General features: G+C 43.8%; 1 protein-coding gene across 1 annotated transcript; it reads right to left on the bottom strand.

Annotated features, from left to right (window-relative positions):
- Nucleotide 1: 1 nt before the first annotated feature.
- CUNH2orf49 (chromosome unknown C2orf49 homolog) lies at nucleotides 2-9,994 on the bottom strand (the record flags this gene model as incomplete). Its single annotated transcript, XM_026034481.1, has 4 exons — nucleotides 2-1,534; nucleotides 4,011-4,383; nucleotides 7,417-7,583; nucleotides 9,866-9,994. Coding segments are annotated over 4 exons (726 nt in total), but the record flags the coding sequence as incomplete, so codon positions are not given.
- Nucleotides 9,995-12,701: the final 2,707 nt, after the last annotated feature.

Here is a 12,701-nt window from a genome sequence, read left to right as displayed (position 1 = left end):
ACTTAAAAGACAACTCTTTACATACAAAATGTACATTACGTTAAAGTTTGCTGTACTCGAGTACAAAACCTGCACAAGTGTTTAGTAAAAGGGAAACAGCACATGACATGTCCAAACACACATTCTAACYGTTTTACAGCATTCCAGAAGTGCCTTTTACGTCGTAACAGTGAATGGAGAGTTTCTGTCAGTAATGGTTACGCTACAGATTTTGCTTCCAATGCTAAATATTTAAAATGTAAACAAGCTTTCAGGTCACTACTGACAGCATCTCTTAGTGGGTTAACTAAGCAAACACCAGGATTTCTGCAAATCTGAAGTTCACTCAGAAGTAATTTTTAAAGCAAATCTGGAAGCATTATGTTTTACCTCATCCATCTTAAATGGATCTGTACTGGCTTCATTCTTAGCCACAACAAATTAATAAGATTTTTTTTTTCCATCGACTCAATTGGATTCCTGCTGCATATGGCACTAACAATTACCCCACGGAAATCCATACAGAAAAATCAATGTCTACCTCCAATAATCACAGGAAGAGAAGATAAAGACTTATTTATTTATTTAAGAGTCCAACTCCGTACATCAATATTCCTCTTCCTCTCCAGCTTCCAGGTAGCCCTCACCTGCATTCCACATGTTCCTCTCATATTTTATGAGCATGATTGTAACCAGGAAAGCGAKCAAATATGCTACCCAGGCATACTGGCACATTTAACCTATGTCCAGAATCTGCCTCTGTGTATATAAAAGAGCGTGGCACTAATCCATTCATCACTTCCTCTCAAAGACCCCTCACAGACAGCCTAGTAACAAGCTTCCACCACGAAGCTTCCACCACCACGAAATGCGCCTGTGCATTTCGTATGACAATAAGAGCAACTTCAATTTGAAGCAGAGCTGTTACATAGTTCATCTCTTATTACCAACCCAATCTGCCTGTAAATTCTACGCCTCTGTTCTGCGTAACAAAAARGAAAAAAAAGAAAATTGCCTCAGGTTATCTGGTCAGCAGAATGGCCARTCTCTTCATCTAAATTAATTACCTTTATGAAGCCAAGAAACTTCATGAGTTTAGTAACAATTTTAACTATTTAACCAAAAGTGGATCAAAATTGAAGCTTGCCGAAAACAAATAAAAAAAAATTCATATTAGATGCATGATTTGTAGGGACATGCAGGAGATGAACTATAACAAACTTGAGAACTGAAAACAAAGGCGTTTAGTATACTGTAATACTACCACCTTTTAAAGGGGGAATGAAGCACTCAGTGAACAATAGCAGACACTCTTAAGGTGACCGGTGATAATGACGTCAGCTTTACCATAGGAAAATTTTAAACTTGTTAAAACTCCACGGCAATCTGAATCAATCCCTGTAAAGTCTAAAAATAAGTGAACTAAACGGTTCGAATATGACTTATCTGATCAAAAAATATGGAAGCAGTATTTATGTTTTGAGCACCATTTGCTACTTCATGGCCATGTAACGTGCTGGATTTTCTTCTTTGCTTCTGTAGGCTTTAGGTCATTCTAGAATAGAAGAAAATACACAACTACTGTTAGGYTTATTACCTCAACTTGAAGGTTGTAGTTTACGACAACATGCAARTCTAGTATTGACTACTGATGGCCTCAGCTACTACAGTAGTGGCTTTCTATTGCCACCTGGTGGAGAAAGCCAAAATATCAGCGCTCCTCTAGAGGGGAGGGAATTAAAAGCAAATKAATTTAATTGCCTGCAAATCAAGTACTTTTATCCCCTTTTCTTCTAGAATTAGCTACATAAAAGTACTTTTCACTAGGAAAATCATGCAGCATAGAAGCAGATACATATGAGATTTTCAAAATTCAGACTTATAAAAGATTTCAAGCTGCTTTCTCAAAATACTTAAGAGGAAAAGAACAGTATCAGGAATCCAATTTTCCTTTGCCAAGTAGCAAACATGTTAGAAAGGAAAAGTAGGTTTTCCTTTGTAATGACCCAYATAAAAATGCTAAACAACTCCTTAAGCCTCACATGAAGGCATATTCAAAAAAACTACATCAAGTCTAAATTCAAACTGGAAACTGAAGTGGTGAAACAACTACCTTCTACCTTCCACTATCTAAACTAAGAAAAAAAATGAAAATTAGAGCTTTAATCTGACATGCAAAGTAAAGAGAGGAATACAAGTTTACAGCACATTCTCAAACAATGGCTTGGGAAACGTGTTGTGGATATTGAATGATACCAACATAAAATCCTGAGAGTATGTTAGGTATATCTGCAGCTTTCCAATGGATCTCAACCACTGAAAGGTTTAAAGAGTTGGACCTAAAGACCACGGGGTCACTTAAATGAAGTATAAAAAAGCGCTGTGCCTCAGCCTCACGTTAATCAAGTTTCACAAGCTCTTGATCTTTCAAATATTTAGAAAAGTTTTAAGTATTAAATAGTGATATTTATATTAGGAAGCACCTCTCCAAGTTGAACTTGATTCAGAGTCTCAGCCATGTTTTTTGTGAAGGATGTTAGGGCTTTCAGACATGCATTAGGTGCTTGTGGTGATTAGGTGCTTATTTTTATTACAAGTCTGAAGGAACTCCCAGTCTGTGCAGCAAGGATATCCTCTGCATTCTTTCATGAAAGGATTTGAGAGATAAATGGAAAGCACTGCGTGAGGCAATATCAACGGATCAACTGAAGTTAGGTCTGGTGTCCTAAGAAAATTTCAGTTAATGCAATTGCATACCAGATCTAGAACTCCCCTTTAGTTCTACTGAGAACAGATACTTCCATTTCTTCCTTTGAGAAAAGTATTCCAAAGAATCCCTATATTTCCATGTACATGTGAAGCAACTCCTGTATTAATTCAGAATGCATTTACATCATGAAGGAACACAATAAAGTTTAYCTCTACCTTACAGCAGGTCTCAATGAGGAGATGGCCCGTGATTTGGCTCTGCCCTGACAAGCACGTAAACACAAATCACACGTTTCTTAAAGCTCAGGACCATTGCTGCATTTTCCTCCTCRGCTTGCAACAGTGTTAGCACCATTACCTGTCCTTACAAACTTATTTCCTCCAAAGGTCACAACTCAGCTCTAAGTTCCTTTCTCAAGGCTTCAGTACATCAGTTTAGCCCATGTGTGGCAGAGGTCTCTCCTTTATCTATACTTTGTTTGCAGCTGAATCTAACTGGCAGAAAGCTAAATAGCTATTTTCATCATGTTTAACAGCTCCGTGATCAGCCTTCCTACTTGAGAACAGGTTCCTTCTGCTTAAGATCTCAGCATGTCTTTCATCTCCTCACAGATGCCCAGCTACCTGATTAAGATCACYAAGGCCCAAAAGGAGCACGTGTCCTGGTTTGTTGTTGTTCTGATTCAAACGCTCAATCTGGGCAGCTCTCTGCCTTTCCACACACAGTCCTCGTCCCCAGCTTGCAAAATTTAAAACAAATGGCTTTTTTTTTCACTCTAAGAATATCTTCTACCACTCTTAGCATCAGCTGCTTCAGTTCCTGTTAACATCTCCTTCGCTTTGACAAATGCAAGCTTGTCCTGTTCAGCCATTCAACTGAGACTATTGCAAATACTTGCTGTTATTGGGGGATTTTTTCTTCCCTATTCTACAACTCCCACTTATCTTCTCACTAAGTCTACACACACTCTTCTGTGCTGTCTGCCTTCTTGCATACCTACACAATGAGGTTTTTATTTGGGCTTAGTTTAACATTGATACCAGAACCATCTTTATTACTTACTCATTTTAGAAAACATACAGATTTTCAGTCTAGCTGCCTCTCTCATGCAGGAGTTTCCCATGAACAAGTACAAAGCACTTATCTTTTTTAATTCTAATCTCTTTCAAAACAGCTCCTCTTTTGCCTGTTTCTATATAAAGACTCCATTATTACTCTAGCATAAATTAATCTYGGAAACTATTACAAGTATTTACTTTTGGCTGCACCAAATTTCATTAAAAATAAGCTGCAAAACAAACAAAAAAACGAGCATACATACCCCCAAGTCAGATTCTTCTTTTGGAACAGCTCGCTTTAACTTCACAACTGTAGTTCCAGCTACTGAGGACAAAGGATACACCTTCAAGCTAGCCAACACATTGCTATCAGTCTTTGAAATACTGTTCTGCTTAGCCTCGTTATTCCCAGGTTCCAGCTTAGTGTCCTCTGATAAACTAGAAGCTGAAATGTACGTGGAGGCGTTTGAAGGACCGGATAATCTCCTAACGGTGTTGGTGGTGCTCCCGCCTGGGGGAGGCTTGAGGCGGTCGGCRGCTCCGTTCTCGGTCTTCTTCACTTTTATGCTGGTGCTCGTTGAGCTGCCGTCAAACACAATGAGCGGCCGTTTTCTCAAGCCTTCCACTGCTGTAACACTGAAAATACAAATTGTAAAACTGTCAAAACATAAGCTGGATGATCCAGAAACAGCCTACCTGAGACCCGAGTAGTGAAAATTAACTTAATCTTCCCTCAAGTRAAAATATTTCAATACTGTCCTTAAGTGTAGAAGAGTTGAAAGAATTTATACAATAGAAATTGCTTCCAAAACAAAATGAACAAACAAACAAAAAAAATGGGAAAGGTAACATTTTACGTAGACAACTAAAGCTTCACAATCAAAGACTGTGAGTTGTATCACTGGAGATGTTACAAAATAAAAAAAGGGAGAAAGACAAATTAGGACGTTTTCACAGATCTCCAATTGCTCTAGAGTGTGCTAAAAACCTAGAGCTCAAGAATGGCACAAAAAGTCACTGCAACGTGCAGATTTAACTTAAGGAATGATACTATTTGGGATAAACCATTAATGTATAGAAACGTCAGTTTTCAGTACACACGTTCTAAACATCTCACTTATTAAACATAGAAATAAGCACTAAACTATTTTCTCAACCATTAAATGCACTCATTMCAAATTAACAAATGCATCTATCAGCACTAGGTGATATCTCGACAGACTTTAGAAGAAACTGCAAAYGTAAACTGCATTTGTCTGACCTGGAAAAGCATTAGATTAATATGTGAAAATTATCAGCAGCTATCAAGACCAGGAATTACACATCTGCTGGATAATTTACACCAAAAGGAGAAGTTCTTGAAAAAAGTGAAAGGAACAACAATTTAAGGGCTCACAGAGTAACAGCTCAGCTCTTTTTCTAGTTTGCTTCTATTTTACTGCCTCTTCACAATAATGTACACCACATTGTATATATATATATATATTTATTATTATTAGTTCTATTTTCTTCATTCATTAGGTTCTCAGAAGTGATAGAGATCTTTGTTCGTCAGGACACAGCTTTGGTTTATGACTACACTAGCTGCGATTTCTAGGAGAGCTCCTATGAAATATGAGTAGCTTCTAAGTGCAGGCACAGACGAGATCTCATTGAAGAGCAGCAGTGCTCAACACAATCATTACATTAAAGGGTGTACATATGAACACTTATACATATGAACAAATATACATATGAACACTTAAATGAAAGTTGGTACTTATTGCTCACTTTCTTGGACAAAACCAACATGCTCTTCTAGTTCAGAAACTCTCCAAGGACATGCAATCAATCAAAAGCAGTAAAAACTAAATACATTATTCAACACAAAGTTATAAATTCCAACAGGGAAAAAAAACAAGAAAGGTTATACCTCATATCTGCAACCACTACAGGTAGGCAAACAGGCCCTACCGAATTCTGCACAAGCCCCACGTCAGCTCCAGGGCCCTTTGGAGATGTGGGCTTTCCACAGGAAACTCCTCACAGAAGTCCTACCATACACATGGTGAAGCAACTTATTCACCTTCAGAACTATATTAACAGCATGCTTACTTGCAGATTTTGACTTGCACATCTCTTACAGTCTCACTATGTGTGTGTCTCTCTCTAAATATCTGTATATAAAAAACAAGAATGCCCAGTTGTGCTGTTTGAATCTCTCCATGAATATATTTTAACTGAAGTTTTCTCTGCACAACTTTTACTTCCTATAAGTGATAAAATTCTCTTACCGAATTCTCTAGGCTGCCTTACCCAATTACTCCCGATTCTCTGGAGCTGGCAATACCAGCAGCAAATATAAAATGTAAAATACATTTCTGGAAAGGAGTTTGCCACCATGTTCACCAAGTGTAAAAGACGTAATAGAAGCAAACACAGTACCTACTGGAAAATCTTAAACTGTGTACCAGCAGCCTGGCATGCTAGATATTAAATGCCAAGAGTAATTAGTAAAGAAGAGTGGTAGCCTAATATATCCACTTCTACTTACCATTTACTCAGCATCTGCTAAAATGGTTTGGCTGTGACTGAGTTCTAGCATACCAAGCTAGTTAACTCCTACATAAACCCAGGGTGAAGCCATTCTCCCACCTAGAAAGGTAGAGTCAAACATTCTTCTCAGACATTCTTGTTTGGCATCTTTGTTTCTCCGACAAAAAAAATATCACTTTTGCAGTTATTTCAGCGAATCAGTCATGTCCTGTTATTTGAGCAACTACCTCATGCTTTTATCTTGAAATAGGAAACTGTACATAGAAGTGCACTTAAAAAGTCATAATTACTCTGTATATGCAGATGGTGAAAAAAATCCTAACATAATRAGACAATTCAGTGCCCTTGCCTTCGCTAAACAGCTGCTTGCCAGAATTTGTTTAGCTCTTTCCAGGCTAGAAATTTCAGTAGAACAAGAATACACTCATAAAATTATTAAGTTGCAATGGTGTACACAAGGACACTCTGATCACCCATCCTTTAGCATCTGCTGCTGGAGCTCAGAACAGGCTGTGCCAGAAAGTTGCTGCTGCACATGAGATTTCAAGGTCAGTCATGCTTGGGTGAGAAGATTAGGAAGAGACTCAGTAAAACTAAGTTCTGAGGAACACTTTGCTTCACAAACTCAGCAGTTTTAAACATGAGAGAGAAGGCTTATGTGAAAGAGATACTGGATTTGACCTGGACACATAAAGCTTCCAAAGAAGTATGTGCAGCATATACTTTCAAGTCTGTATTATCCATAAGCTACACTAGCTCTAGCCTGGTACATAGTACTGCTGTTTTTCTCAAGCAATATTAGGATGCCCATCATCTAACAATTATAATGCAACACYGCAAAGTTTTTTTTCTTTGTAATTTTCAGTGTCTTAAAAGTATTCATGATAAGAAGCATTAAAACACTACGAGCAAGCAAGACAACTCAAAGGAAAAGTTTTTTTTTTTTGTTATCCAAATTTTATTCGTTTCCTATCACTGTAGTAGCAGAWTGTGATGCTTTAACAGGGAAAATCTGAACAGTATTCTCACTTAATGGTAATACGGCCAATAACTGTACAAGTTTTTAATTATCATGGAATTAAGCATTAAGTTTTCCTAAATACCCCAGATCTGTTCCACCAAAAGCTGAATTACCTTTTATTTTCACTTTTCAAGTTATTTTGCTGTCTCTTCTTTTCCATCATTTTTCCCCATCTGTTTTTTGGTAAGTCCCGCTGGGGCAGTGGTATAGCATGTTGAACATAGAGATCCGTGAGTCCATCCTTGTCCCTCTTTACATCGTTTTCAACAGGTATATTCTTCTGCAGGGAAGGGGGGGAAAAAGACAGTTACTACTATTACATAACTGAAAGCCTAAGCAGATTAATGGCATAATTTAATTTCTCCAAAGCCACTCTCAAGGAGCATACAGGGCATATATCACAGTTATGGTAGCAGAGGCCACAGGGATAACCTGCACAGGAGGACACGACCAACTGTCCTGTACCAGGCRCTGCTGCGTCCAACTGGCTCTGAATCCCACAATCCTCTGAGCAAAGGATCAGCCGGAGAGCACGTGGCACCTCTGGTCAAACACATACAGAGAGCAGCAGCTGCTGGGGCGGGTGGCACAGAAGGACACACCTGAGCACATGGGCAGAGACAAGGAGGAAGAAACCACGGCACATCCGTGCGGCCTGCACTTCAGCAAGGAACTGGGAGGCACTGAGTGTAAAGTGTGACAGAAAAAAGGGCAGCTAAAAATAGGAAGGGAGAAGGAGAGGTGGGTGCTTCACTGAAGCTGAGGCTGAAAAAGGGCAGACAAAASGTTTTGCCAAGTGGTTGTTACATAGATTCTTCCTGCTGCTCACTTTCCTCCACTGCTCCCTGCTTCTTACTCTTCTATCTGCCTCTGTTCCRGCATGAGCACCCACAGGCCCCAGTCCCTTCAGGGGTGTCCCTGTCCCAGCGTGGGTGTTCTGGAGGCCACAGCCCCAAGGAGACACATCCTTCTCCACAAGGAGCGTCTTCCAAGAGTGCATGTCCAACTGTGGCCCCAGAAATATCACCTTCCACATATGCCATGCATTTCGGGTATCTCCCAAGGCATCCCTTCAGAGACAGGCTCATGTGTTGTCTTCTGTGCATCCCATTGTGTCCTGCTCCTGGTGGCTGATGCCCTCCCTTGAATACGTCTGGGCAGAGGCACCACTAGCCCCTCTGACTGCCTGGAGCCTTGGCAGTGGCTCCTACTGCCTTTCACAGTGGCTGAGTTCAGCTGTGGCTGGTACAGGGCAGCTCGCAGCCTCGACCTGCACTGGTCACTTATCCAGCGTCCCACTAACAAAAACCTGCAGTTTATGCCCAATAAAAGCAGTTAACAAACAAACAAACACTTTATTACACAGATATTGCTGTTGAGGGATGTTTTAGGGCACTCTTAAACACATCAACCTGAATCCAACAGTGTGGAGCCCTCCACCACACTACTAAACCAGAGCATGCTGCAGTTCCAGCTTCCAGACGCAGAGACTGCTTCCTCAGTCCCCAAAGCRTGAGCGGTTGTAATGGACCTAAAACAGATTTCTAGTAACTATTTCACTTTTCTAACCATACACAAGGCTGTAAAACCAAAACTCTTTTGGTATCTGCTGCCAAATTTATAAAAAGAAGAAAAAAAAAAGAGAGAGAAAAAAAAACCAGCATACTGCGCACTAGAAGTCACGGAAAACAGATCCAAGTCTTTGCTGCTACTTCACGGCTGCTGGAATGAGCCTGATACCTGTATCCTTCTCTGGATCTAAACTACGTGTGCCAGAGTATGCCAAAACTCCGTGAGCTAACACGAAAGCAGAGGCTGCCATCTGTTCTGTGCAGCAAATGCGGCAGCAGCAAGCACTTCACATCGACTGAAACAAGGTGTGCTCCAAAGCTGGTTGCAAACTCACATATTTCCATCGTGTCCACCTAAATATTAGCTTGATAAGTCATGCAGGTTACATTTCCTTGGATTCACCAGCTGAACACAAACCTGCCTTAACAAACCAGCTCAACTTCACATGGCCAACTTCACTGAATGTAAACACTGTCAACACACTGCATGCAAAGTGCCCAACCTGGGTGAACGACCTGAGGTCCAACCCTTTACCAAGTCCTAGCATTAGGTCCCTTCCAACCTCAGCCTTTCGGTGACTCTGTAAATTACTGGTACAGGCACCAAACTGGTGGCGCTCAACCAAGGCCCCTCTGCAAAACCCTGAGGTGCTGCAGGCTTCTTTCAAACCAAGGTCCTGCTTATAGAAGTGACTTTTTGGGGGGCGTGGGGTAGGGGGGAGAGAAAGGAGGAAAGAGGTGAGCGCTTCTGGGGAGCCCCTTAAATGCGGTATAAGGGCTGAGAACTACAGGAACACCRGGAGAGAGGGAACCATAACGGTGATGGGGGAAGGGGGCGTTTCCCAGCGGAGGAAATAGAAGACAGAAAGTCCCACACGGCAGCGGGCCCAGCGCGAAGGACCRTGCAGGGAACCGGCCGGGCCGGGGTCCCGCCGGGCCTCGCCTCCCCGCCCCTTCCCCTCCGCCGGCCGCACGGCGGCTCCCGGCGCACCTGCTCCAGCGTGAGCAGCAGGAACTCCTCCGAGAGCAGCTCCGGGTGCAGCAGGAGCAGCTCCGCATCGGGCCGCCCCGCGCCCGGATCCCGATCCCGATCCCGCTCCTCGCCGCCGCCGCCGCCGCCGCCGCCGCCCCCCCGACCTCGGCCCCGGCCCCGGCCCCGCGCCGCCATCTTGTTCCGCCGCCGACCCCCTTCCGCCTTCCCACAACCGCGCAGGAGAGTGACGTTGAGCAGTGACGTCACGCCGGGCGGGAAGCGCTCCCGRGGAGCGTTTTCCCGCCCCGTCCCGTTTCGCGCCCGTTTGTTCCGTTGCCCCGCGCGCTCTCCTCGCGGCGCGGGRCGGGGGCAGTTAATCCCGCCCCGCCTGGCGCCGCGGCCGCGCTCGCCGGGACCACAGTGCCGGGTGCGGGCGGGCGGGAGGAGACGAAAAAACGAATAAAAAGGTGCTGAAAACGGCCGTTAATTCACGGCGACTGGCCTGAGCGACGCTGCTTCTAGCGTCGGGAGAGGCCTGCAAGTGGAAACTTACTATTCGTATAAGGTATTAATGAAATACCAGTAGAATGTGAATGGCCTTTATGGGGGAGAAGAGGCGCATGGAARGGGACTCCAGCCGTCTGATGCTTCCTGGTTGATAAGACGTTTGGAATATTTCCAGTGTAAGTCATCACTAGGTGCAGAGAGGRACTGCAGGACTGCTTGGCAGGAGGAAGGAGGTTAATACTGAAAATGGAAAGCCACATCTGAAAAAGATAAGGAATGCTAARAAAGCAGGTTCTGCCCTTACTTGATTTGTGCTCCAGACTTTCTTCTGTTTCATCTATGCAAGGGCTATCTTAAGAGGAGTTAAGTGCAGGAGTAATGGTTGGGGGACACATCAAAAGAGAAGTGGAAAAGTCTTAGGCTGTTTATTTAGTTCAGCATAACACCCCAAGGCCACTGTAGAGCGTGGCAACGCAACAGCCAACAAGTGACAAGAACTGACTACACTTTACAGAATAAGCAGCACGGGCAGTAAGTTGCCTGCACACGCAAGGCAGGGGTGTTGTGTGTAYGTGTGTGTGCACACACAGCTGCAAAGAATGGGAGTTCCTGCTGCTGAAAAACATGTAACTGCACAAGGAAGCAGTGTAATAATATACATGAAATAATGTTATCTACTATCCCCAAATCTCTGTTTTCCTGCTAGATTGTAATATCGTTTTCTTTGTGTTCCTTCCTTCCCTCCTCTCCATTCATCCACTGTTACTTGCAGAGCTTGAACACAACTGTTTTCTGAGCCTGCTTTCATCGTGACTGACGTTATGTATTTTTTACACTGCTCAGATAACTTGTGGTTGGATCTGCTKCTGTGCACAGGTAGAATTGGTTTCSGTTCCTGACTGGCARCGCATTTTTAACAACTTTAAGAGGCACACAGGGGCACAGGATCCCAGAACGGTTGAGGTTGGAAGGGACCTCTAGAGACCACCCAGTCCAACCCCCTGCTCCAGCAGGGACACYCAGAGCAYGGGGCACAGGGCGGCATCCAGGYGGGTTTGGAGAYCTCCAGAGAAKGAGACTCCACAACCTCCCTGGGCAGCCTGTGCCAGGGCTCTGGCACCCTCACAGGGAAGAAGTTCTTCCTCATGCTTGGACAGAATTCCCTGCACTTCACTGTGTGACTGTTGCCTCTTCTACTGTTGCTGACTATCACTGAAAAGAGTCTGGCCACATCCTCTTGATACCTGAAGGTGTTTGTAGTCACTGGTAAGATTCCTCTCAGCCTTCTCCACGCTGAACAGCCCCAGCTCACTCAGTCTCTGCGCATACGAGAGATGTCCCAGTCCCTTAATCATCTTAGTTGCTCTCTGTTGGACCCTCTCRAGAAGCTCCACGTCCCTCTTATACTGGAGAGCCCAGAACTGCCCCCAATACTCCAGGTGCGGCCTCACCAGAGCTGAGTAGAGGGGCAGGATCACTTCCCTTGACCTGCTGGCAACACTCCTCCTGATGCAGCCAGGATCCCATTGGCCTTCTTGGCCACGAGGGCACACTGCTCACTCATGGTTAACTTGGTGTCAACCAGGACTCCCAGGTCCCTCTCCGTGGAGCTGCTCTCCAGCAGGTCAATCCCTAATCTGTCCTGGTGCCTGGGGTTATTCCTCCCTAGCCCTGATCTCCCCTGTCTGTCCTGGACAAGTTTCCGAGAGGAGGCCCCTCACACTGTGAGAGCTGGATGAGGAGGCAGTTAAACCTCCCAGCGGATTTTTTCAGGCTCTCTCAGACAGAAGGCACCATGGAACTGAGGAAAGGCAGCTTTAAAGTTCAAAGATTTACGCTTAGTAACCAGTAGCCGATTCTCTTGCCCAGTGGGTCAATCCAAGCAGCGTGAAAATAAAATAAAATAAGAAAAAATAAGATAAAATAAGACAAAATAAAGTAAAATAAGATAAAAAAGTAAAAAGAAGTAAAATAAAATAAAGTAAAATAAAATAAAATAAAGTAAAATAAAATAAAGTAAAATAAAATAAAGTAAAATAAAATAAAGTAAAATAAAATAAAATAAAATAAAATAAAATAAAATAAAATAAATAAAACAAAGGTATGTGGCGCTTGGTGTAACGCCGAAGGCCCCGCCCCGCAGTTGCTTAGCAACCGCCCCGCTCCTTGCGCGGTCACCGGAAGCTCCGCCCCCGGCGCAGCCCGGCGCACCTTCGGCGCCCGGGTGCCGGCTCGCCCCCACGTGACCGGAAGCATGCCGGCGCTTCCTAGGGAAGCCGGCGGCGCTCYCTTCCGCCCCGCGCAGGGCGCCCGTGACGCGGCGGGGCGGGGCCCGTGTCCGCCCCGG

This window comes from Nothoprocta perdicaria, unplaced genomic scaffold, assembly GCF_003342845.1.
Source record: "Nothoprocta perdicaria isolate Ctin4 unplaced genomic scaffold, notPer1 scaffold_144, whole genome shotgun sequence".
Lineage (NCBI taxonomy): Eukaryota > Metazoa > Chordata > Aves > Tinamiformes > Tinamidae > Nothoprocta > Nothoprocta perdicaria.
Note: the sequence above shows the minus strand (reverse complement) of the source record. Positions and strands in the feature narration are given on the sequence as shown.